Source organism: Nicotiana tomentosiformis, chromosome 6, assembly GCF_000390325.3.
Source record: "Nicotiana tomentosiformis chromosome 6, ASM39032v3, whole genome shotgun sequence".
In the NCBI taxonomy this organism is placed as follows: domain Eukaryota; kingdom Viridiplantae; phylum Streptophyta; class Magnoliopsida; order Solanales; family Solanaceae; genus Nicotiana; species Nicotiana tomentosiformis.
This window is the reverse complement of record NC_090817.1, coordinates 122,334,739-122,359,237: the sequence shown is the minus strand read 5'-3', so window position 1 is coordinate 122,359,237 and position 24,499 is coordinate 122,334,739. Positions and strand designations below refer to the sequence as shown.

Below are 24,499 nucleotides of genomic sequence, written 5' to 3'. Positions count from 1 at the left end.
GTTTGAATGTTAAAGTATATGTATTAAAGTGCTCAGGGAGGTGTAGTCACTCTTATATCCAAATGTATCTTACCCGACCCGCAGCCTACATTACAACCTATTAAAGTCATACTTGATCCTAGACTGAATGGGCTCGATTAGTAGAATAGTACACTATGGGCAGGCCTATGGTGCATCTCTTGTGGCATATGAATGTTATTTCTGAGAGTGAGTGAATTCTTCCTATCTTGAGTTCCTAATTCTTCTTAAATTTTAATGTGTGTGGAACTACTCTCTTTTGTTGTGTGAGGCACTTGATTCATGAAGCAAAGGTAATAATGTCATTGACTTCTATGTTAGAGTAAGTGAGTGAGTGGTGAATAATGCATGGTACTTGTGAGTTAAATCTTGAGGTGAAGATGTTACACCCCTATGCTTAGTCTATTTTAAAGATTCTTGGTGTGATGAGTTAGTAGAATTGTTTAAAAAGGTCGTGTCTATATAAAATGTAGTTTGATTGCTCGAGAACGAGCAACGTTTAAGTGTGAAGTTGTGACGTTTGACTATAATTTTATATTTTTAGTACATTACTTACCTTACATTTTGGGGCTTTAATGCTAAACTATACTATATTTGTACTTAATTGAGTTTATTTTATGTGTAGGTACGTTGAAGACGAAATTGGAAGCAAATTAGAGATTTTATGTGTATTTTACATATTACAAGAATGAAGTTATGATTATTTAATTAGTGGATATATAAGGACTAAAGTTTAACATTACAAAAGAAGACAAAAGAGACAAATCAAAAGAAGACAAAAAGAACAATTGAAAAAAGAAACAAAAACGTGAATTGGAAATGTTAGGCAACAAAATTGAATCGAAGCAGCAGCAGGCGTAGCAAGCTACTTTGCTCGCGTTAGAGCAGGCGAGTCGAGCATTAAAGCGCGCGACAGATCTTGCGTCGCACGGACTACAGCGAGATGAAGCTCGCGTTTTGCCCCGCACCGCGGGGCCTATAGCGAGGGTGTTCCTGGTTTTAAAGCCTATTTTGTCTCCTTTTTGGTTTTGGACTTGGTTATTTCGTTTAAACCTTTTCCCTACACATATAAATAGTCATTAAATACCATTTTTAGAGGAGTTTTTTGCAACCGGAGGCATGAACATCACGTGGAACAACTTTTGGAGGAGAAAATCATCGAGTTCTTCATTCATTTATCTTTTCTTTGTAATTTATTTATGCAAAATACTTGGAAAATTGTTACTCCGAACATGAGTGGCTAAGCACTCTACTTCTAGGGTTGTGGTGGACATGATTATTAACGTTTCTAGGGTTGTGGTGGACATGATTATTAACGTTTATTAATTTACATCTTCGTTAATTCGGATTATCATCTTGTAGTTGTTTCTTTAATTCTAGTTTTAACTTGTGAATTGTTGTAGCTAGCAATTCACCCTACTATCTATGATATGCTTGGGAAAGCCGTGTTTAGATTAGAGTAGAATTAGAGAGATCTTGTTTCTGAACCTGTGGCTCGGGGGACGATTTTGCGGTTAGGATATGAATATACCTAGCAGTCTTGCTTAATTAAATGCCGTATTATATCTGTTCATGATAGACTCATTACTATAGGAATATATGATTGATATATTATGGGCAGGCGAGTAGTATTGTGGGAACATGCTATTCATATAAACGATCCAGTTAATTAGCAACCATAGATAATCTATATTAACGAGTATGATTATAGAACTTAATAGGATTGATAAACCAGCCACAACCCTGGAATTTTCACCTCATCTGAATTAAAATCACATCATACACATTTGCATTCTTGATAAATTAGTTGTTACTTGTTTAATTTCCGCAATAGTAGATTAATAAAAAAATATCATTCTTAAATATCTTGGACAATTAATTGATTTTAGTTTGCTTAGTTGACAATTGATCCAAGTCTCTGTGGGTTCGACATTCGACTTTCGAGTCACTTTATTACTTGACGGCCACGTATACTTGTGTGTACTTGGGGAACCAATAATTTCTCATTTGCGAAGGCAAACTTGATCATTAAAGAAAATACTCATCTATTGCGACAACCAGAGATCCTTTATCTAGTTTCTTAATATCCCATTGCATGGGATGTGATAGACAATGATTCAAAAATATCTTGGAGTTGGTTTATTTACAACTTAATATCTTATTCGGAATTAGGAGATGAAGTTGGATTAACAGTTATGTTTGATATGCAAAAGGTATTTTACCAAAACTTTCTGGCTTAAATTTTTACTTCATGTGTTATTATTTTATTTTATTCATCTCTATTTTGTAGGGTTCTGTTTGATTCATTTATGTTTTGTAGGGATTGGTACCAAGCATTCCTGAATTACTACCAAATTTTGAGCATCGAATGTGTGCTAGGCACATTTGGTCTAGCTGGTCAAAAACTTGGAGAGGTGAGGAGATAAGAAAGCAATTTTGGAGGTATTCTAAGGCTAGTTTTGAGGTGAAGTTGAAAGAAGAACTGGTTGGGAAAACTTGCAAAAATATATGTGAAAGCCTATTAAAGTATAACAAAGAGTATTGGTGCCGAGCTTTTTTTCTTGAACACTTCAAATGTGATATTATAGAAAATAATATGTGTGAGACCTTTAATTCTTGGATATTGGCACCTACGCACCAGTCTATTATTAGCATGTTAGAGGACATTAGATATAAAGTAGTTAGGAGACATGTTGATATGATAAAGTTTGCAGAGATTTAGATTACAGACATTTTTCCAATGGAAAGGGTGATTCTAGAAGAAAATAAGGAGTTTTCTAGGAAATGCAAAGTTTTGTGGTTGGGAACTGATGGGTTTGAGGTTTATGAGAATGATTACATATATATAGTGAACTTGAGGAGAAGAACATGCACTTGTAGATCCTGGCAGTTAAGAGGGATCTCTTGTGCACATGCAATATGTGCAATCTATCACCAAGAAGAAGAACCATATAATTATGTGGATAACTGGCATAGAAAGGAGAAATTTCTCAAGGCATATCAATACTTTCTTGAACAAATCCCTAACATGAAGATGTGGCCTGACACTAATAACATGGTAATTGAGCCTCCAGCACCAAAGCCAATGCCACGCAGACCCCCCAGCATTCGTGTTATTTGTTGCTTTTATAACATCAGTTGGCAGCCTCAACAACCTTTGCAATGGTTGTGAATGCAATTCCTGTGTTTTTTCTTCAAATGAACATAAGATATGGCTCATAAGTTGGACTATATGTGCTTGGTAAATCTGGAAGATGGTAGGTTGCGATAGATGTTTGTTAAGTACTTATCAGATTAGTTCAATTACAATTTCAACATGTTAGCACTTCGAATTCTATATTTGAACCAGTACATAAAAAATGGCAGAAAATTTCTTCAATTCATCGAAATAAGGCCACAGACCACAATTACATTCACACAAACTACCAGTTAAGACATATCCAAAATATATCAACCGCCATTACAAACGCAAAATACAACAGCTAAGACATAGATGACATAATGGCATCAAAACGCTTCTACTCCAACCACATGTAGAACCACAATAACTTCAACGATCGAAGGCACAATAGCAAACCCAGATAATTAGCATTATTACTATAACAGAAGCCAATTTCTTCCTCCATATTCTTGCTCGAGCCCTTTCTTCTTCAAAAGCTTTGACCCTGTTCAATAAACCCCAAATAACCCTATTCGCTTGGCTAGGAAACTCGTCATTAACCCACCTAAAATACTAACATCCACCTTTGTCCTTAAAAAAAAGAAATTGATTCAAACTAAAATCGGGGATTGCATAGTAAAAATAATTAATTGTAGCTAATTAACACTTACCTTTTTAATTTTGCATCCATAGAACCCCTTTCCAGGATTAGATGGAGACCATGAAGTTTTTAATTGACATTCAAGATCACACCGACATGAATCGATTCTTGGTGTGAGAGACATTATTCACAAAATTGAGAGCTTAAGCCAAAATCCGAACACTTAGGCGAGACTACTTTCAATTTGGAGAGAAGCGTAGAATTTTTAAACCACAAAATCACGAAAAGGGTAAAAATATGGCTGGATTTAAGAGACAAAGTAAAAAGGGACAAGGGTTTATATAATGGGAAGGGGTATATTTTTATCGTTTGTATTTTACCGTTGAAATAGTTTTTATCAGCATATTTTTAATGTTCACGCGCTCAACAACAATGATGCTCACGTTATTTGCCATGTCAGTCGGACGTGTTAAAATGGTACAGTAAAGATAGAGTTAAAGTGTTCCGTTCGTAAATGGTTTAGTTGAGGTGTTCAAGTGAAATTTCTGGGATAGTTAAAATGTCTGTCTATGCATTCTGCCAGTATTATTTTAGTATATGCCTTTTAAAATAAATAAAAATATCAAATCCTATTTTTTTAAAAAGCCAAAGATAATGTCATACGTAAAAATAACATATTTTTGGAAGTTTTAACATTGTTTTTTTTTTTTAAGAAAAAAGATTACTCATGATAAATGAATAAATAGAGTACATCGTTTCTATTATTTAACTCCTAAGTTTCCACATTCAGACAAATTATTGGAGATTGATTGTGTTTGAAGAATTAATACAATGATTTGTCCTTCCATGGACTAGGCAGAACGTTAATAAAGCGGCTCTCTCTCTTCCTCGTATAGCTTTATCGTATGTAACTCGTGTAACTTGGGATTTCTATCCCTCATGTTTAGCTTTTATTTTTTGTTTTGATGCTTCTCATTTAAAGAACAAGGATTTTCCATAACGTAACTCTGTTTTGACTTGGTTGTTTAATAAATATTTATTGCTTAAAGAAAAAATCTGCTAAGTTCCCACATATTAACACTTTTTTTATTTACTACGAACAATTTCTACATATTAACAATTTTTGTTACGTTTTAAAATGAAATATAAACATTAAATTCTATAAAAATAAAAAAGCTCAAGAATACACAAAAATAACATATATTTCACGGTAAGATTGACAAAAATATATTAATTTGTAAATTCTTTTAACTCTTTTGTTTCTTTGAAAGATTACTACATGCTAAATGAATAAATAGCGTACATTGTTTTTATTATTTAACTCTCATGTTTCCATATATTAACGGTTCCTTTTTTTTAAATTATTTTACAACGAACAATTTCGACCGTTAGAAGAAAGTTTCCTAAATTGTTACACGTCTGGTTTCCTACAAAGGCAGGGATTTCAGGTAAAATTTGTTGAATATACTTGGGCTTCACGTACTTCCCTAAAATCGAACTCATTGCCGTTGATCATAATCAACTTTTTGTTCTATAAATACAAAGTATCTAAACTCCTAAGTCATATATATAGCCCTATTTTATCACTCAAAACTCTCTAGTCTCGGCCGCTGCGTTTTTTTCATCTTCGTATTCAAGAAACAATGAATATGATGGAGTTAGACCGACGGATTCAGAGTTAGTGAAATTTCTTTTGAGGTTTGTTGCTAAGCAAGAATTGCATGACAATGGTTTTATTGCAATGTATGATGTTTACAAACAAGAACCTTGGGTAACTTACAGCCATGGCCATTCTACTGGAGGAGTAGAAGATAATTGGGACACAAGAGTATTGGACGAATGAAGAGTATGTGTTATACTGAGAAGAATAATACTAAGTGTATTAATTCAGATGATTATAATGATGGTAAGTGGCTAATGAAGGAATATGTGTTGTCTGATCCTATTCTTAATAAGTTCAGTAATTCTAGGCGTAAAGATTATGTTATTTGTGCCATAAAAAAGTTGCCCAAAAGAAGTACTACTTGTAATTTTAGTCAGACTAGTAATGTGACAACTACTATGGAGTCATGTTCTGAACAAGAGAAGGTGGATACTGAGGTGACTTCTGATATAAATAATTATGTTGATCAGCCATTGATGGATCAGGACTATTTTGTTGAGAAAGCAATAGTAGAATCTGTTGAACCATTAATGGTGGAAACTGTTGGGATAAATTCGGTTAAGCCTTTGATGGATCAGGAATATACTGAGATGATCACTCCTATCTATTATGTTGAAGAACCAATGGAGGAATCTAAGGTGCAAAGTCACGAGGCTACTGGTGTAGAGAATGGTTCGTCGTTGGGGCTAACTACTTTTTCTCAATTTCAAGAATCTATGATCGCTGACTTTGAGAATGCGATGCAAGAATTTAATGTGCCTGAAATAATGGTTAGATCGGATGAAAATATGGGCTGTGACACACTATTGGAGAAGATCCAGACACAAGATCAAGAAGAAGAAGGTTGTTCTTTTGCTGTTAATGAGGAGCATAATATTGCATTTATGGAATCTGAAGTCAAGGCTACAACTTTTCTTGAACTACTAACTGGTTGCAGGGGTTATGGTATGGGGAACAATCAGGTGCAATTGGTACCTGATCAATCGACTACAATATTTCCTAGAAAGTTGGGATCGGTTGTATGAATCTTCAATGTCCATGTCGTTGGTACCTGAATCGACTACTATGCTAAATTCTAATGAAATTGCAACAGGAGAATGTGACACAACACCTTGTTCTATTCAACCAGCAAATTGATATTACCAACAACCACTATTGAAGTACCTGAGGTAAATTTAGAATCTGAAGGGAATACTATTCTGCAGTTGCAGGGACCAGCCTCTGTTGAACCTGAGCTGCACACACAAGAGGGGGTGAGTTAGTACAACTCGATGAGGGTACGGGTAACGAGGAGGATGTTTTGACGGGGGAAACAATTACTGAAACAGAAACTAGCTTCATTACTGATCTTGTGGACGCCATGTTAGATAATGCGCCTATGGCGGAAAGATTTGCTGCAATGAGGATGGATCAGACAGTAATGTTGGACCAACAATCTTGGAACAATCTACCTGACAAGTTTCAGCTAACTTAGTATTAGCTAGGTTCAATTCTTGTCTTTGAAAGTGTATTTAATGCTTCTCATGGATATATTTCTAACAAATTGTAATAATCTTTCCAGCAATTCATTTGAGATTTGAACAATAACTGTACATACTGCACTTTTGAAGTAATATCAGTAGTTTCAAGTTGTTTTCTAATTAGTCCTTTGGTTTGCTGCTTTTGAGATGCTATTAGTGCGAATTTAGTGTTCTACTTTTTATTTAGACAAAGAATCTTCTTCTGATACTGTTAAACTAATAAGCTTGATCATGTGTTACAAACTGTCTAAACTAATTCTACTACTGAAAGAGATGAGCAGGTGCTTAGCTCTACCATGTTTTAGGTCTCTTCCCCTTTCTTCTTTCACACATATTCATATGAGAATTTGGCTTCTTTTGCTGGTGGAGCTAGTGTACATGTTACATAAATACTGTATTTATGTTAGAAATTTATTAAATATGTATAAATTATTAATATCTAGAAACTAATACCGCCCGGGCGAATTTTAGGATCTTCGTATTATCCTTGTACTTAACTTTTCCACTAAAATCTTAGTGGCAAGTGATAATAACGCCAAACATTAAGTGGGCAATTTTGATACTCACGTCATGGGGAACATAAAAAGTGATGCATGTTTGAGCCATTTGAAATTCACTTGATCTAGAAAAAATCACATGAAACTGATAATGAAAAAAAAGATCATGTTCGGTTCCTTTTAATTCGTTGCGCGCACGCACACAAATTAAATCGTATAAAGACAATTTGTATTTAATATAACTATCGTGCAAGTATTTTACCATTAAGAATCAAATAGTTTCTTGTTACAGATTGTATATTGATCTATTATAATTATAGGATATCCCTTTTCGCGAATGACTATTTATCTGAGTGATTTCTGATGTTTGGCTATAATTCCATATTTTTAGTACATTACTTACCTTTCATTTTGGGGCTTTAATGTTAAACTATACTATATTTGTGCTTAATTGAGTTTATTTTATGTGTAGGTACGTTGAAGACAAAATTGGGAGCAAAGTAGAGATTTTGTGTGTATTTTATACACTGCATGAATGGAGTTATGATTATTTAATTAGTGAATATATAAGGATTAAAGTTTAACATTACAAAGGAAGACAAAAGAGACAAATCAAAAGAAGACAAAAAGAACAATTGAAAAAAGAAACAAAAATGTGAATTGGAGATGTTAGGCAACAAAATTGAATCGAAGCAGCAGCAGGCGTAGCGAGCTACTTTGCTCGCATTAGAGCAGGCGAGGCGAGGATTAAAGTGCGCGACAGAGCTTGCGTCGCACGGGCTACAGCGAGATGAAGCTCGCGTTTTGCCTCGCGCCACGAGGCCTATAGCGAGGGTGTTCTGTGTTTTGAAGCTTATTCTGTCTCCTTTTTGGTTTTGGACTTGGTTATTTCGTCTAGGAGTTTTTCCTACACATATAAATAGTCATTAAACACCATTTGTAGAGGAGTTTTTGCGACCGGAGGCGAGAACATCATGTGGAACAACTTTTGGAGGAGAAAATCATCGAGTTCTTCATTCCTTTATCTTTTGTTTGTAATTTGTTTATGCAAAATACTTGGAAAATTGTTGCTACGAACATTAGTGGCTAAGCACTCTAGTTCTAGGGTTGTGGTTGACATGATTATTAACGTTTATTAATAACATCTTTGATAATTCGGATTATCATCTTGTGATTATTTCTTTAATTCTAGTTTTAACTTGTGAATTGTTGTAGCTACCAATTCACCCTACTATCTATGCTATGCTTGGTGAAAGCCATGTTTAGATTAGAGTAAAATTAGAGAGAGCTTGTTTCTGAACCCGTGGCTCGGGGGACGATTTTGCGGTTAGGAGAGAAATATACCTAACAATCTTGCTTAATTGAATACCGTATTATATTCGTTCATGAAAGACTCAATACCATATGAATATAGGATTGATATATTGTGGGCAGGCAAGTAGTATTGTGGGAACATGCTATTCATATAAACGATCCGGTTAATTAGCAACCATAGATAATCTGGATTAACGAGTGTGATTATTGAACTTAATAGGATTGATAAACCAATCACAACCCTGGAATTTTCACCTCCTCTAAATTAAAATCTCATCATACACATTTGCATTCTTGATAAATTAGTTGTTACTTGTTTAATTTCCGCAATAGTAGATTTATAGAAAAACATCACTCTTAAATATCTTGGACAATTAATTTATTTTTTTGCTTAGTTGACAATTGATCTAAGTCTATGTGGGTTCGACATCCGACTTTCGAGTCACTTTATTACTTGACGGCCACGCATACTTGCGTGTACTTGGGGAACCAACAAGTTTTTGGCGTCGTTGACGGGGACTTAGTTATTGATTGTTTATCTAAGTTAAGCTTTTATTTGTTATTTGTTCAAGTTTTACTTTTTAGTTTGTTTTATTTGTGATAACGCATGCTTTTCTCTTGAATGCGGAGGAGTAGAAGCGCAAACAACATCCTTCCTCTTGATCCTGAGATCGAACGAACACTTCATAGAGTAAGGAGGGAAGTTGAAGTTAGAACTAGAATTGAAAGAGAGTTGGACATCGTAGTTCAACCACAACCAATAGAGATGGCAGGTAATGAAGGGCGTCCGGTGATAGAAGCTGCAAGGCCCAATATTGCTAATATGACTCAGGCAATTGTGAAGCCTGAGATCATGGGTCACTTTGAACTCAAACAGTACATGGTATAACTGATTCAGTCCACAGGGCAATATGTGGGTCTATCTCATAAAGACCTGCAGAGGCACATTCAGAACTTTCTGGAAATTACAGACACTTACAATTATCCGAACATTTTCAAGGACTATGTTAGGTTGACATTGTTTCCCTTTTCACTGCTAGGGGAAGCTAAGGAATGGTTGCAAAAGGACCCCGTGGACTCAATCCACAATTGGGATGATCTAGCAAGGACATTCTTAATCAAGGTTTTTCCCGCTAAGAAGACAAAGTCGCCGAGGAGCCAGATTCTTGGGTTTCAATAACGAGATGGCGAGACTCTTCGTCAAGTTTGGAAAGGATACAAGAAGCTACTTAGAGACTGCCCACATCATTGTCAGACTGATGAGGTGTTAGGTCACACTTTCGTTGATGGGTTGGACGAGGCATCATAGATTAAGCTTGACTCAGCTTGTGGGGGTAGTTACATGGCAAGACCGTATAGTGAGATCCATATCCTGCTAAATAATTTCACTGCTAATGATAATAATTGGCAAGGAGATGGGGTACCACGAAGAGCACTTAAAAAAAAGGCAACAGGTGTGATCGAGCTTGATGATTTCTCAGCCATGAGGCCAGATATAGCGAGATTAGCAAATCAGTTGAATAAGATGACAATGCACCAAGCACAATAGATGCAGTATGTGTAACAGATGTCTACTTGCTGCGATCAAACAATTGGGATTAGGAGCTCCGAGACCCACCACAGTACTGCTACAGTTAGCTGACATATCTTATGTTTATCCTGAGGGGGTAATTGAGGACGTCTTGCTGCAGATTGGGAAGTTTATTTTCCGTGCAGATTTTATCATCCTGGACTACAAGGCTGATGATTTAGTTCGTATCATCTTGGGACGACCTCTTTTGGCCACTGGAGCCATTATCAAATTCCGAGAAGGTAAGATGATCCTGAGGGTGGACAATAAAGAAGCGATCTTCAATGTATATCAAGCCATTCAGTTGCCTCGTCATTACGAGGACCTGGCCATGATTTCTCTGGTGAAGATAAATGAACCAGCCGTAGAGCCAAGTGTATTTAAAGAAGATGCACTAGAAAAGGCATTGATGTTGTTCAATCACTTGGAACTGGATGAAGAGGTTGAGGAGATGTTGCAAATTTTGGATGCATCTTGTGAATACATAAGAGAAAGATCCTAGTTTGAGCCTTTGGATAGGCCAATCGGCCTGCCCCCTAGACCCTTAGTTGAGGAGGCTCCAAAACTGGAACTTAAACCCTTACCACCTCATCTTCATTATGCATATTTGGGTAGTTCTAACACTTTACCTGTGATTGTTTCTTCTCATTTGTCTAATTTGCAGGAAGAAAAGCTCTTAAGGGTGCTGAGGGAGCACAAGCATGCCATTGGTTGGACAATGTCTGACATAAAAGGTATTAGCCCTGCATTCTTCATGCACAAAATACTCATGGAGGAGGGAAACAAGCCTAGCATGGAACATCAACGCCGCCTAAATCCAATCATGAAAGAGGTGGTAAGAAAAGAAGTGATTAAGTGGCTCAACACAGGTATAGTATTTTCCATCTCCGATAGTAAGTGGGTAAGCCCTGTTCAATGTATACCTAAAAAGAGGGGTATGACTGTTGTAGTGAATGAACAAAATGAATTAATCCCAACTAGGACTGTGACTGGTTGGAAAATATGCATAGATTATAGGTAGTTGAATAATGCTACACGAAAAGATCACTTCCCCCTCCCCTTCATTGATCAAATGCTTGACAGGTTAGCCGGACAGAAATACTATTAGTTCCTTGACGGCTATTCGTGGTATAATCAGATTGCTATTGCCCTGGAGGATCAAGAAAAGAGCACTTTTACATGCCCTTATGGCACTTATGCATTTAAGAGAATGCCATTCGGGTAGTGTAATGCACCTACGACTTTTCAAAGGTGTATGATGGCTATTTTCACCGATATGGTGGAACGGTTTGTGAAGGTTTTTATGGATGATTTTATAGTGTTTGGTCCTTCTTTTGATGAATTCTTGACCAATCTTGCTAAAGTGCTTTCCAGGTGTGAGGAGACTAATCTGGTACTGAATTGGAAAAAGTACAATTTTATGGTACGTGAAGGTATAGTGCTGAGGTACAAGGTGTCCAAAGATGGACTGGAAGTTGACAAAGCTAATGTGGAAGCAATTGAAAAGTTTCCACCACCGATTTCAGTAAAAGGAGTTAGGAGTTTACAGGGACATGCAGGATTTTATCACCGATTTATAAAGGATTTCTCAAAAATTTCTTCTCCTTTGTGCATGTTGTTAGAGAAGGATGTGCCGTTAAAGTTTAACGATGCTTTTCTGAAAGTATTCGAGGAGTTGAAAAAGAAGTTAGTGATTGCACCAATCATAGTAGCTCCTGACTGGAAAGAGCATTTGAGCTGATGTGTGATGCTAGTGATGGTGCAATAGGGGCCGTGTTGGGCCAGAGGAGAACCAAAATTTTTCACTCCAATTACTACGCAAGCAAGACTCTTACTCCTGCTCAAATAAATTATACTGTGACAGAAAAGGAGTTAATTATTGTAGTGTGGGCGTTCGATAAATTTCGGGCCTATTTGGTTAGCACCAAGTCATCGTCTACATAGACCATGCAGCCATCAGGTATTTGTTCAAAAAGAAATATGCTAAACCAAGGCTAATCCATTGGGTTTTACTCTTGCAGAAATTTGATTTGGAGATTCGAGACTGTAAAGGAATAGAGAATCAAGTGGCTGATCACCTATCCAGGTTAGAAACTCGAAATCATGAACCTGAGGGAAATGTCATCAAGGAAACATTCCCAGATGAGCAATTGTTTCCCATTACCGTTGGGGAGGTGCCATGGTATGTAGATTTTGTGAACTATCTGGCAAGTGGAGAGATGCCTCCTGATCTTGAACCTTATGCTAAAAAGAAGTTCTTGCGAGATGTGAGGTCATATGTGTGAGATGAGCCATTTCTGTTCAAATCTTGTACCGATCCGTTAATGAGAAGATGTGTGCCCGAATCTGAAATAAATGCTATCTTACATGACTGTCATGCGGCGCCTTATGATGCTCATTATGCGAGTGACAAAACGGTAGCTAAGGTGTTGCAATCGTGTTTTTATTGGCCTAGGGTGTTTGAAGACGCCCATGAGTTCGTGAGGAGGTGTGATAGGTGCCAGAGAACAGGAACAATCACGAAAAGGCATGAGATGTCATTGCACAGTATTATGGAGGTTTAAATTTTTGATGTGTGGGGAATTGATTTTATGGGTCCGTTTCCCTTGTCCAGTGGGTGTAAGTACATTTTCGTGGCCGTTGACTATGTGTCGAAGTGGGTGGAGGCCATTGCTATTCCTACCAATGATGCCAAGGTTGTGGTCAACTTTGTGAAAAAACATATCTTTACAAGGTTCGACACTCCAAGAGTGATGATTAGTGATGGGAGCACCCATTTCTGTAACAAGCTCTTGGACAATGTCTTAGCGCAATATGGGGTCAAACATATGGTTTCAACCGCTTACCATCCTCAGACTAGTGGGCAAGTTGAAGTCTCAAATACAGAGATAAAGTAGATCCTAGAGAAGACGATTAGTGCATGTAGGAAAGATTGGGCTGCAAAGCTTGATGATGCTCTATGGGCATACCGGACTGCCTACAAAACACCAATCGGAACCTCCCCTTACAAGGTAGTTTATGGGAAGTCATGCCATTTACCGGTGGAACTTGAGCACAAGGCCTATTGGGCGATAAAGAAGCTGAACGTTGATGCAGAATTAGAGGGTATAAAACGGGTGATGCAATTGAACGAGCTTGATGAGTTTCGCTTGCATGCGTATGAGAATGCCAAGTTATATAAAGAAAAGACCAAGCGCTAGCATGATAAGCATATCCACCATCGCGAGTTCAAACCGGGCCAATTGGTTCTCTTGTTCAATGCGAGGTTAAGACTCTTTATGGGGAAGCTCAAATCGAGATGGTCGGGCCCGTTTGAGGTAGTGAGAGTCACTCCACATGGTGCAATTGAGTTGCGCGTCTTATATGACGAGAGAACGTTCTTAGTGAACGGACAAAGAGTAAATCACTATTATGGAGGTGACTTTGTTCGTCAGAAGTCGAAGGTGTTACTTGCCAATGATTAGACGAGATTCTGTGTCGTGCCGCGACGTTAAATCAGGCAATCCATCTTTACTGCTTTCTTTTATTTTTATTTTTTATCTTATTATTGATGTAGTGTTTGTTTTTGTTTTGCATGATTATAAGCATAGGAGGCAAAGCCATTGGAAGTGTGCAAAAGCGAGTTAGATGGTGAGAACTAAGTGTGAGGTGCTCACACAAAGGACCATGCCTGGGGGAAGTCTGAGTACCCCGTGAGCCGCTATTGCTTTGGCCTTTGGCCTTTCAGGGAGTTTCTTGTCCACCCTCGTTATTGCTTTGCTTTATTTGTGCATTGGGGACACTGCACTCAATTAAATGTGGGGTGGGAGAATTCTCTAGATAATTAGTAGTAGGATGTTAGAAAAATTTTAACTTCTTATTTTTGTTTTCTTAGTTGTGTAGTGTTTTAGTATTTTAGTAGTTGTAATTTTTTTTTTAAAAAAAGTAGAAAAATTGGACTTTTCCCGACGATGGATCTCCTAGACAGTTTTCTTAAGGGATTTAAGTCTAAGGAAAAAGGACAAAAAGATTTTCTTTGTATGTAGTGTAGTAATTCCCCCTTGGGTTTTCTTTGTGCCGTGGTTCTTTTTCGAAGGTTTTGTTTGAACTGGGTGTAGTTAGTTTTATTAGCCACTGTGAGATGAATTGAATTGAAGCAACTTCTATTGACTTTGTTATGCCTTGAGAATAGTGAGTACTTTGGTTGTGACGCTTAGGCTCAGTTTTTGACTCTTGTATAAGTACCTTAAATTGTATGATCTTAAATTTGCTTAACTTCTTTGACTAGAGTGTCTTGATGAGTCCGATCCTGAGTGAGTTATGTTCCATGTGTGTGTGAGGTTTGTGTGTTATTCTGTGCATTGTATTTGATGTCTAGAACTTGCCCCGTGTGTTTGCAAAGCGAAATAGTAGTTTTGTTCAGTATTGGAAGTGATATAGGCGTTTCTTTGTTGAGCCAGATATATATAGTTTACCCGCCTAATTGTTATGTATCGTAGTTAACCCCTTTGAGCCTGTAATCCTATTTCTTTGGCAACCACATTAAAAGCCTTACCCATTTGTTTGAATTAACCATCTATTTGAACCTTTTAACCTCTCATGAGTACTTGAATTGTAATGAACTTTGTAAAAGTTAAAGTGTGGGGGTGGTTGGTTTGGCTTTTGAGTGGAACTAATGAAATAAGGAGAAAGGTGCACTGTTTTGAAAAAGTAAGAGCCATGTGAATTGAAAAAGAAAGAAAACATATATATATATATATATATATATATATATATATAGTTGTATTGCTGTGAAAAATATTCCTTGATAATGGTGACTCTTGATGTAATTATGCTTATGGAGTAATATACATTGATGTGAAGGTGGAGTTTGGTTTGACATAAGTATGGGGTTTGAATGTTAAAGTATATGTATTAAAATGCTTAGGGAGGTGTAGTCACTCTTATATCCAAATGTATCCTACCCGACCCGCAGCCTACATTGCAACCAATTAAAGTCATACTTGATCCTAGACTGAATGAGCTCGATTAGTAGAGTAGTACACTACGGGCAAGCCTATGGTACATCTTTATGTGGCATATGAATGTTATTTCCGAGAGTGAGTGAATTCTTCCTATCTTGAGTTCCTAATTGTTCTTAAATTTTAATGTGTGTGGAACTACTCTCTTTTGTTGTGTGAGGGCACTTGATTCATGAAGAAAAGGTAATAATGTCATTGACCTCTATGTTTAAGTGAGTGAGTGGTGAATAATGCAAATCAGATGAATAAGATGACAATGCACCAAGCACAACAGATGCAGCATGTGCAACCGATGTCTACTTGCTGCGAGTTATGTGGTGAAGGTCACCCAAGTGGGGCAACAAGGTAGAGGGCCGATTAATCAAAATGCTCAATATAGTAACACATACAATCCGAACTGGAGGAATCATCCTAACTTCTCTTGGGGTGGAAATCAGAACATCAGGCCTCAAGCAAATTATAATCATCCACCTCAACCTCTACAGCAATTAGAAAAGAGTTTGACTGACATGATGAAAAAGCGCTTGCTAGACAATCAGAAAGTTATGGCTGAGAATCAACAATTGCGCACAAAGTTCAGAAATCTAGAGAGGAAGTTTGGCCAAATGGCTAACAATAAGAATATTAGACTTGTTGGAGCTCCCCCAAGTGATACAGAGAAAAATCCTCAAGTCAATGCAGCGACGTTGAGAAATGGGAGAGAGTTAGTAGAAGTGCCTAAGAAGAAAAAGGAGCAGTCTGGGTTCGAAGAAGAAAGAGTGCCACAACCTGTAGAGGTAGATGACAGAAACAAAATAGAGTCTGAGCAAATATCAGAGAGGGTGTCACCTCCTTTTCCTCAAAGACTGGGGAAGAAGAATGATGACCACATGTTTCACAAATTTTTAGATAAGCTGAAGCAGATACACTTGAACATCGCTTTGATGGACATGCTCCGTGAGGTCCCAAAATATGCAAAATATATTAAGGATATAGTGGCAAATAAGAGGAGGTTAACTGAATTTGAGACCGATGCACTTACTGAGGAGTGCACTTCCAGGATTCAACATAAGCTTCCACAAAAGCGTAAGGATTCAGGTAGTTTTACCATCCTCGTGAGGATTGGTGAAATTGATGAGGGTAGAGCCTTGTGTGATTTGGGTGCAAGTACCAATCTGATGCCGTTGTCAGTGTTCAAACAATTGGGATTAGGAGCTCCGAGACCCACCACGGTGCTGCTACAGTTATCTGACAGATCTTATGTTTATCCTAAGGGGGTAATTGCGGACGTCTTGCTGCAGATTGGGAAGTTTATTTTCCCTGCAGATTTTATCATCCTGGACTACGAGGTTGATGAGTTAGTTCCTATCATCGTGGAACGACCTCTTTTGGCCACTGGAGATGCCATTATCAAAGTCCGAGAGGGTAAGATGATCCTGAGGGTGGACAATGAAGAAGCGGTCTTTAATGTATATCGAGCCATTCAGTTGCCTCGTCATTACGAGGACCTGGCCATGGTTTCTGTGGTGAAGATAAATGAACCAGCCGTAGAGCCAAGTGCATTTAAAGAAGATGCACTAGAAAAGACATTGATGTTGTTCAATCACTTGGAATTGGAAGAAGAAGTTGAGGAGCTGTTGAAAATTTTGGATGCATCCTGTGAACACATAAGAGAAAGATCCCAGTTTGAGCCTCTAGATAGGGTAATCGGCTTGCCCTCTAGACCCTCAGTTGAGGAGGCTCCAAAACTTGAACTTAAGCACTTACCATCTCATCTTCATTATGCATATTTGGGTAGTTCTAACACTTTACTTGTGATTGTTTCTTCTCATTTGTCTAAATTACAGGAAGAAAAGCTCATAAGTGTGCTGAGGGAGCACAAACATGCCATTGGTTGGACAATGTCTGACATAAAGGGTATTAGCCCTACATTCTTCATGCACAAAATACTCATGGAGGAGGGACACAAACCTAGCTTGGAACATCAACACCGCCTAAATCCAATCATAAAAGAGGTAGTAAGAAAAGAAGTGATTAAGTGGCTCGACACAGGTATAGCATTTCCCATCTCCGATAGTAAGTGGGTTAGCCATGTTCAATGTGTACCTAAAACTTAAAAAGGGGGTATGACTGTTGTAGTTAATGAACAAAATGAATTAATCCCAACTAGGACTGTGACTGGTTGGCGAATATGCATAAATTATAGGAAGTTGAATAATGCTACACGAAAAGATCACTTCCCCCTCCCCTTCATTGATCAAATGCTTGGCAGGTTAGCCGGACAGGAATACTATTGTTTCCTTGATGGCTATTTGGGGTATAATCAGATTGCTATTGCCCCGGAAGATCAAGGAAATACCACTTTTACATGCACTTATGACACTTATGCATTTAAGAGAATGCCATTCGGGTTGTGTAATGCACCTGCGACTTTTCAAAGGTGTATGATGGCTATTTTCACCGATATGGTGGAACGGTTTGTGGAGGTTTTTATGGATGATTTTTCTGTGTTTGGTCCTTCTTTTGATGAATGCTTGACCAATCTTGCTAAAGTGCTTGCCAGGTGTGAGGAGACTAATTTGGTACTGAATTGGGAAAAGTGCCATTTTATGGTACGTGAAGGTATAGTGCTGGGGCACAAGGTGTCCAAAGATAGACTTGAAGTTGACAAAGCTTAGGTGGAAGCAATTGAAAAGTTGCCACCACCGAATTTAGTGAAAGGAGTTAGGAGTTTTCTGGGACATGCAGGTTTTTATCACTGATTTATAAAAGATATCTCAAAAATTTCTTCTCCTTTGTGCAGGCTGTTAGAGAAGGATGTGCCGTTCAAGTTTGACGATACTTGTCTGAAAGCATTCGAGGAGCTGAAAAAGAAATTAGTGAGTTCACCAATCATAGTGGCTCCTGACTGGAAAGAGCCATTTGAGCTGATGTGTGATGCTAGTGATGGTGCAATTGGGGCCGTGTTGGGCCAGAGGCGGAGCAAAAAATTTCACTCCATTTACTACGCAAGCAAGACTCTTACTCCTGCTCAAATAAATTATACTGTGACAGAAAAGGAGTTGCTTGCTGTAGTGTGGGCGTTCGATAAATTTCGAAAAGAAAGATGCTAAACCAAAGCTAATTCGTTGAATTTTACTCTTGCAGGAATTTGATTTGGAGATCGGAGACTGTAAAGGAACAGAGAATCAAGTGGCCGATCACTTATCCAGGTTAGAAACTCGGAATCATGTAGCTGAGAGAGATGTCATCAAGGTAACATTCCTGAATGAGCAATGGTTGGCCATTACTGCTGGGGAGGTGCCATGTTATGCAAATTTTGTGAGCTATCTGGCAAGTGGAGAGATGCCGCCTCATCTTGAACCTTATGCTAAAAAGAAGTTCTTGCGAGATGTGAAGGTAGCCTATGAATTTTTCTATAAAACTCCAATCGGACTGCCTATAAAACTCCAATCGGATTCTCCCCTTACAAGCTAGTTTATGGGAAGGTAGCCTATGAATTTTTCTACTATTTTCAACCCAAAATATTAATTTGTTGATAAAAATAATAATAGATTCGTGTAATTTAACCAAAACCGGGTTAGAATCACTTACCCCAATCCATATGGTGAAAAGCGCCTAAAAATCGCTTCAATCCGAGCTCTATAGCTCCAAATGTGTTAAAATATCTGAAACCTTGAAATATATCTTCTGTCCAGGCATTTACTCTTCGCGATCGCGAAGCACAAAAATTTTCAGCCCTAAAATTGCTCTTCGCGATCGCGGAAAATGCTTCACGATCGCGAAGAACAAACTCCCCAACTCTTCCGGACAGCCTCTAGTATAATGGTCATAACATTTTGTACATAACTCCAAATTTCGATTGGTTTAACTTTCTGAAAACTAGACACCAAGAACTATAACTTTCATTTGTTACAAAACTCCCAGTTCCTTATATATTGTTAGATATAAGCTTACAAATTCAGCCCTGTGCAATAGAGATTTCCAAATTCTTCCCAGATAGCTTATAGTTTATCCACCATAACCTTTTACAAACAACTCCAAATGACATATGGTTTATATTTCCAAAAACTAGACATCAAGGGCTACAACTTTCATTTTTGGATCATCTCCAAATTCCTTATAGATTGCGAGATATAATCTTCGAAAATCGGCTCAGTGCAGCAGAGATTTTGTTTTACGCAATCGCGAAAGAGCTTCCGCGATTGCGATTCACAAGGTTCTTAACTGCTGTTTGCTCTTCGCGAACGCGACCCAATGTTCGCGATCACGATGCACACCTCTGTAGGCAGAAACCAGCAACTAAAAATGGCCTTGAAATGGTCCGAAACCACCCCGAAACTCACCCGAGCCTCCTCGGGACCTCAACCAATTATACCAACAAGTCCTAAAACATCATACGAACTTAGTCGAAGCCTCGAATCACATCAAACAACGCTAAAACTACGAACCGTACCTCAATTCAAGACTAATGAACTTTGAACTTTCAAATTCTATATCTTGTGCCGAAATACATCAAATCAATCCGGAATGATTGCAAATTTTGCACACAAGTCATAAATGACATAACGAAGATATTTCAATTTCCAGAATCGGATTCCGACCTCGATATCAAAAAGTCAACCCCCCGGTCAAACTTTTCAAAAATTCAACTTTCGGCATTTCAAACTTAATTCCACTACGGACCTCCAAAAAAATTTCTGGACAAGCTCCTAAGTAAAAAATCACCATACGGAGCTATTGGAATCATCAGAATTAAATTCTGAGGTCGTTTACACATAAGTCGACATCCGGTCACTATTTTAACTTAAGCTTTAAACCTTGGAACTAAGTGTACCAATTCATTCCAAACACTCACCGGACCCGAATCAATTGCCCCGGCAAGTCACACAACAACTGTATAGCCCAATTTGAGCAGTAAATGGGGAAACGGGGTTGTAATACTCAAAACGACCGGTCGGGTCGTTATAATATATGATAATGAAATAAGATTCTCATGCTCCTGGACTGGTAAAAATAACACGCCATAGTGTAAGCATGTGCAAAGTCTGTTATCACACTTCAAATCGGCGATTTAACGCAGAAATAGTAACTACCCCATTTATTCGGGGGAATTAGCCTCTTTGTAACCTCAAATGTAGCCCAGATAGTTTTCAAAAAAGGTACGAACATAAGAGACTTTATAACTTTACGCTTAACAGTCAACTCTAGGCATATCATAGCCTAAGCATTCTTTCAAGTAGGAATACTTGCCCCGATACCCACACATAGGCTCAACCTCACATATATGTGCACTCATAGCGTGTAGCTATCACAAATAATTAACTCAACTAGTGCCTCCACTGGGCTTTAAATAAAATAAGCACCTCAAATAGGTTGCAACCCCGAAACAATATACTTCTGAGAACTCCCAGTCTCCAAATTCATCGAACACATAAATCACCGTAACTGATCCGAACTCCAGCACTAAAATGACTAACACATCTTCCATTCACGATAATCCCATGGGGAATACTTTCATAATTCTTCCTTTCCACATAGCAATAATTTGAATATCATCAGTCTATCAACCAGGTGAGTACTGTAATACCGATGAACATCCGTAAGTCAAAAGACAACGTGCCTTCTGAAATGCGAACCCTTCTCAGGAATTACCAAGCAGTTATAACACCCATCAAAATATCTAAATCTGACCACGCTGTCCAATATTCGTTACCTTCTCTTCAAGACTGAACTGTGACCCTTTACATGTAAATCCTAATCCCTCACAACACACCACATCTATTATGCCATCATGTGAAAAACACAAGAATCCTATTATCAACATTTAGTCACCAACAATTTACATACTCTATTAGTTTGAAACCGTTCTCTTGCTTCTTTCCAGGAGGAAATCACAATACACAACACATTCTCCACACCGGTAGAAAAGTATCTGATTCAAACCATGGTAGAAACCATCATGAACACTTTGAAATCCATCTGCACATAACCAAGCTATTAGAACTAAATTCCTCTAGCTCGACCAAACCATGTAGGTCACCAAAACCCAAGAATATTGCCACTTATACGTTTTTGAATCCATTATCACCTTCTCGAGAGTCACCCATTTTGCTCAAATCTGAATATTACACCGCCCAAACTTGCTGAAAGACACGTGCCTCATTAGCACAACAACACTCAAAGAAGTAACTCTACTTTAATACCACATATCAAATTCATACACAGTGCGCACTACATCATTCACAAATAACAACTCACTCATCCCACGATTTTCATATACTCATAAGTGTAATATAACCAGTATCCAGGAATTTCCTTACTAGAGTCATTCTCGAACTCCACCTATGCAAGTCATCACTGATTCACAAGTAAACCTCAGGTCAAAACAAACTTTTGACACATAGCCATGAATTAAATTACCGATAGAAGAATCCCTTACTTGGCTCAAAGCCATAAATCAAAACATTCGATAACTCCCAATAACCATACTCTCTTACTGCCATAATGCTGCAGTCAGTTCAATGGAAATTCTTCTCAAGCTCATGCAACACCAACCATAAAATCCCTCGATCATTCTCTAAGCTCACAATCATTCTCTTGTCACTCAAGTCAAGTTTCTCAGCTAGATTCAATTTCAAATCTCCGCACATACGCCCTGCTGGCAGAAAAGAAACTCTCCACTTCTATATAAGGAACATTACCGAACGTATGAATCTAAAAGCACTATTTACAACTGAAGCTACCGAGCTTAAGTTGCGGTCTAAACCTGGCCTCAAGTCCTCTAGATTGGCCCATCACCAAAACACATAATACACATCTCGAACCTCGTTCATAGAATCACAAGCCGATGATGCACAGTTGATAGCGAGCGGTCATGTACACATAAGAATACGTGCAAGAAATTCAAAGAGTTATATCTCAAGCTGAATCAATCTCGCACGATAAGGAAAGAAAGATAGGAAGTATATATCTTAAATTCCCTGTAGCCTCTCGAAGATAAGTATGGACGTCATCATACCGATCCGCAAGACTCTACTAGACACTTGCTCATGAATTGTAGAACCTATGAACCTAGAGCTCTGATACCACCTTGTCACGACCCAAAATTCAACTAGTCGTGATGGCACCTAACCCAACCCGTTAGGTAAGCAAATTACCAACTATTCAATTACAATGACAATTATTTAAAAGAAAATATCTAAAAATAATACATTTTCCCAAGAACTGGTAGTACAAATCATGAGCTTCTAAGAATAAAGTATACAAAGCGGAAATGAAATAAATACATAGCTTGTTTGAATAATACATAAACAGAGATTTTATAAATCTAAGGCTACCCTGAACAAGCGGCAGCAACAATAGGAATGCAGGTACATCTTCAAATTCGGAAACCATTGAACACAGCCACAACGGCAGCCAATATCTGCACGCAATGTGCAGAAGTGCAGTATCATTACAACCGACCCCATGTACTGAGTAAGTAACAAACCTAGCCTTAGGTTGTAAGCAGTGATGAGCTTCTACCAAGGTCGGGTCCAAAACCACTAGTCCACAACAGCCCATAACAACATAAAGCAAATAATACCAGAAGAAACACAGAGATAAAATGCTCAGCCAAATCATGATTTCAAAAATAATAGTTCTTCCTTTCAAATACATCAGTGAAAACCCAAATCGTTTGCCGAAGTTGCCAAAAATATGAATAATTTGAGAACATTAATTTTTTCAAAATCCTTTCAATAATAAATAAAATATCTCATTTTCTTTCCCAGATAACCAGTGTAAAACAAATGCATCACTATGCCCATCTGTCAACGTGTGTGAGAAATCATGAATAGTGTGATACCGTACAGCATGAGGAAAACACATCTCTATGCATATATGTCATGTGTGCATGTCAATGAAATGTATCTCATAGATTGCACTCATGTACTCACACTCTCTCAGAGTACTCAATCTCATTGTCTCGCATTCTCTCTCACTGTGCTCAGCACACTCAATCACTCAGCGCTATACAATACCTGCTGCGGCGTGCAGCCCAATCCCTGTTTATAGTCGACTGCGCTCACTGGGGGGTGTGTACAGACTCATGAGGGGCTCCTACAACCCAAGCGCTATAAGCACGGACAACTCACGTGCCATAATATAAGCCAATAAGTTATGCTGCAGGTGGGCAGCCCTGATCTATATAATAGTAACAATATATATAGAGCCAACATGGCCTACTGCGGCGTGCATCCCGATCCCAAAAATATCCTCACAATCAGTCCCTCGGCCTCCCTCAGTCATCAATCTCTCCAATCTCTCTCTCATGGGCTCACAATGTCATGAGAATAGCCCAAAAATGATGATATGATGTATCAATAAATAACAACAGAGACTGAGATATGATATGCAATGAAATGAATATGAGTGAGTATGAATTTTCAACATAACCAATAATTCACAACAATATGAACTCTGTGGGTCCCAATAATACTGGCACATAGCCTCAAAATAATTTTTAATATGCTCTTCAGCTCAATTTCTTTAACTCATAAAACCGCATGAAAAATGCCAAGATTATTTAACTACAAAATTCCACATAAACAATTATGTCACAATTTCTATAGTGCACACCCACACGCCTGTCACCTAACATGTGCGTCACCTCCCAACAATTCACAAAATACATATATTCAGGGTTCATACCCTTAACTCAAAGATTAGAAGAGTTACTTATCTCGAACAAGCCAAATCCAATGTCGAGCAAGCTAAGCAATGCTCCAGAAATTCCACTATGTGCGTATCAACTTCCAAACGGCTCGAATCTAGTCACAATTAATTTGATTCAGCTCACAAAAATTATAGGAATTAATTCCATATCAAAATACTAATATTTTCCAAAAATCTAAAATTACGCCCCAAAAATCACTCGTGGGGCCCACGTCCAATAAAACTCGCAAAATCCGAATCCCCATTCCACCACGAGTCCAACCATACCAAAATTACTCAAATCCGACCACAACTCGGCCTTCAAATCCTCAATTAAAGTCTTTGAAGTTTTCTACCATTTTCAACCCAATATTTACCCATTTGAACTCAATAATTTTTCCATAAACCTTATTGATATGTATAAATAATACTATTACACCCAAGAATCATACTCTTAATCATCCATCTTTACCCAAACTC

At 37.9% G+C, this 24,499-nt stretch overlaps 1 protein-coding gene across 1 annotated transcript; it reads left to right on the top strand.

The window, feature by feature from the left end:
- The first annotated feature begins 11,601 nt into the window (after positions 1 to 11,601).
- Positions 11,602 to 13,543, top strand: LOC138894688 (uncharacterized). The gene is made up of 4 exons (XM_070179409.1): positions 11,602 to 12,051; positions 12,365 to 12,615; positions 12,958 to 13,206; positions 13,270 to 13,543. Exons 1-4 carry the CDS (start codon positions 11,602 to 11,604, stop codon positions 13,541 to 13,543), a joined length of 1,224 nt encoding a protein of 407 aa, XP_070035510.1.
- Positions 13,544 to 24,499: the final 10,956 nt, after the last annotated feature.

Excerpts from the sequence above, each read along its gene's own strand:
- LOC138894688 (XM_070179409.1), top strand. The coding sequence starts at position 11,602 with ATGGCTATTTTCACCGATATGGTGGAACGGTTTGTGAAGGTTTTTATG. Across the intron at positions 12,052-12,364 it reads TAGTGATTGCACCAATCATA|AAATTTGATTTGGAGATTCG; the intron begins GTAGCTCCTGAC and ends TTACTCTTGCAG. Across the intron at positions 12,616-12,957 it reads AAGTTCTTGCGAGATGTGAG|TGGGTGTAAGTACATTTTCG; the intron begins GTCATATGTGTG and ends TCCCTTGTCCAG.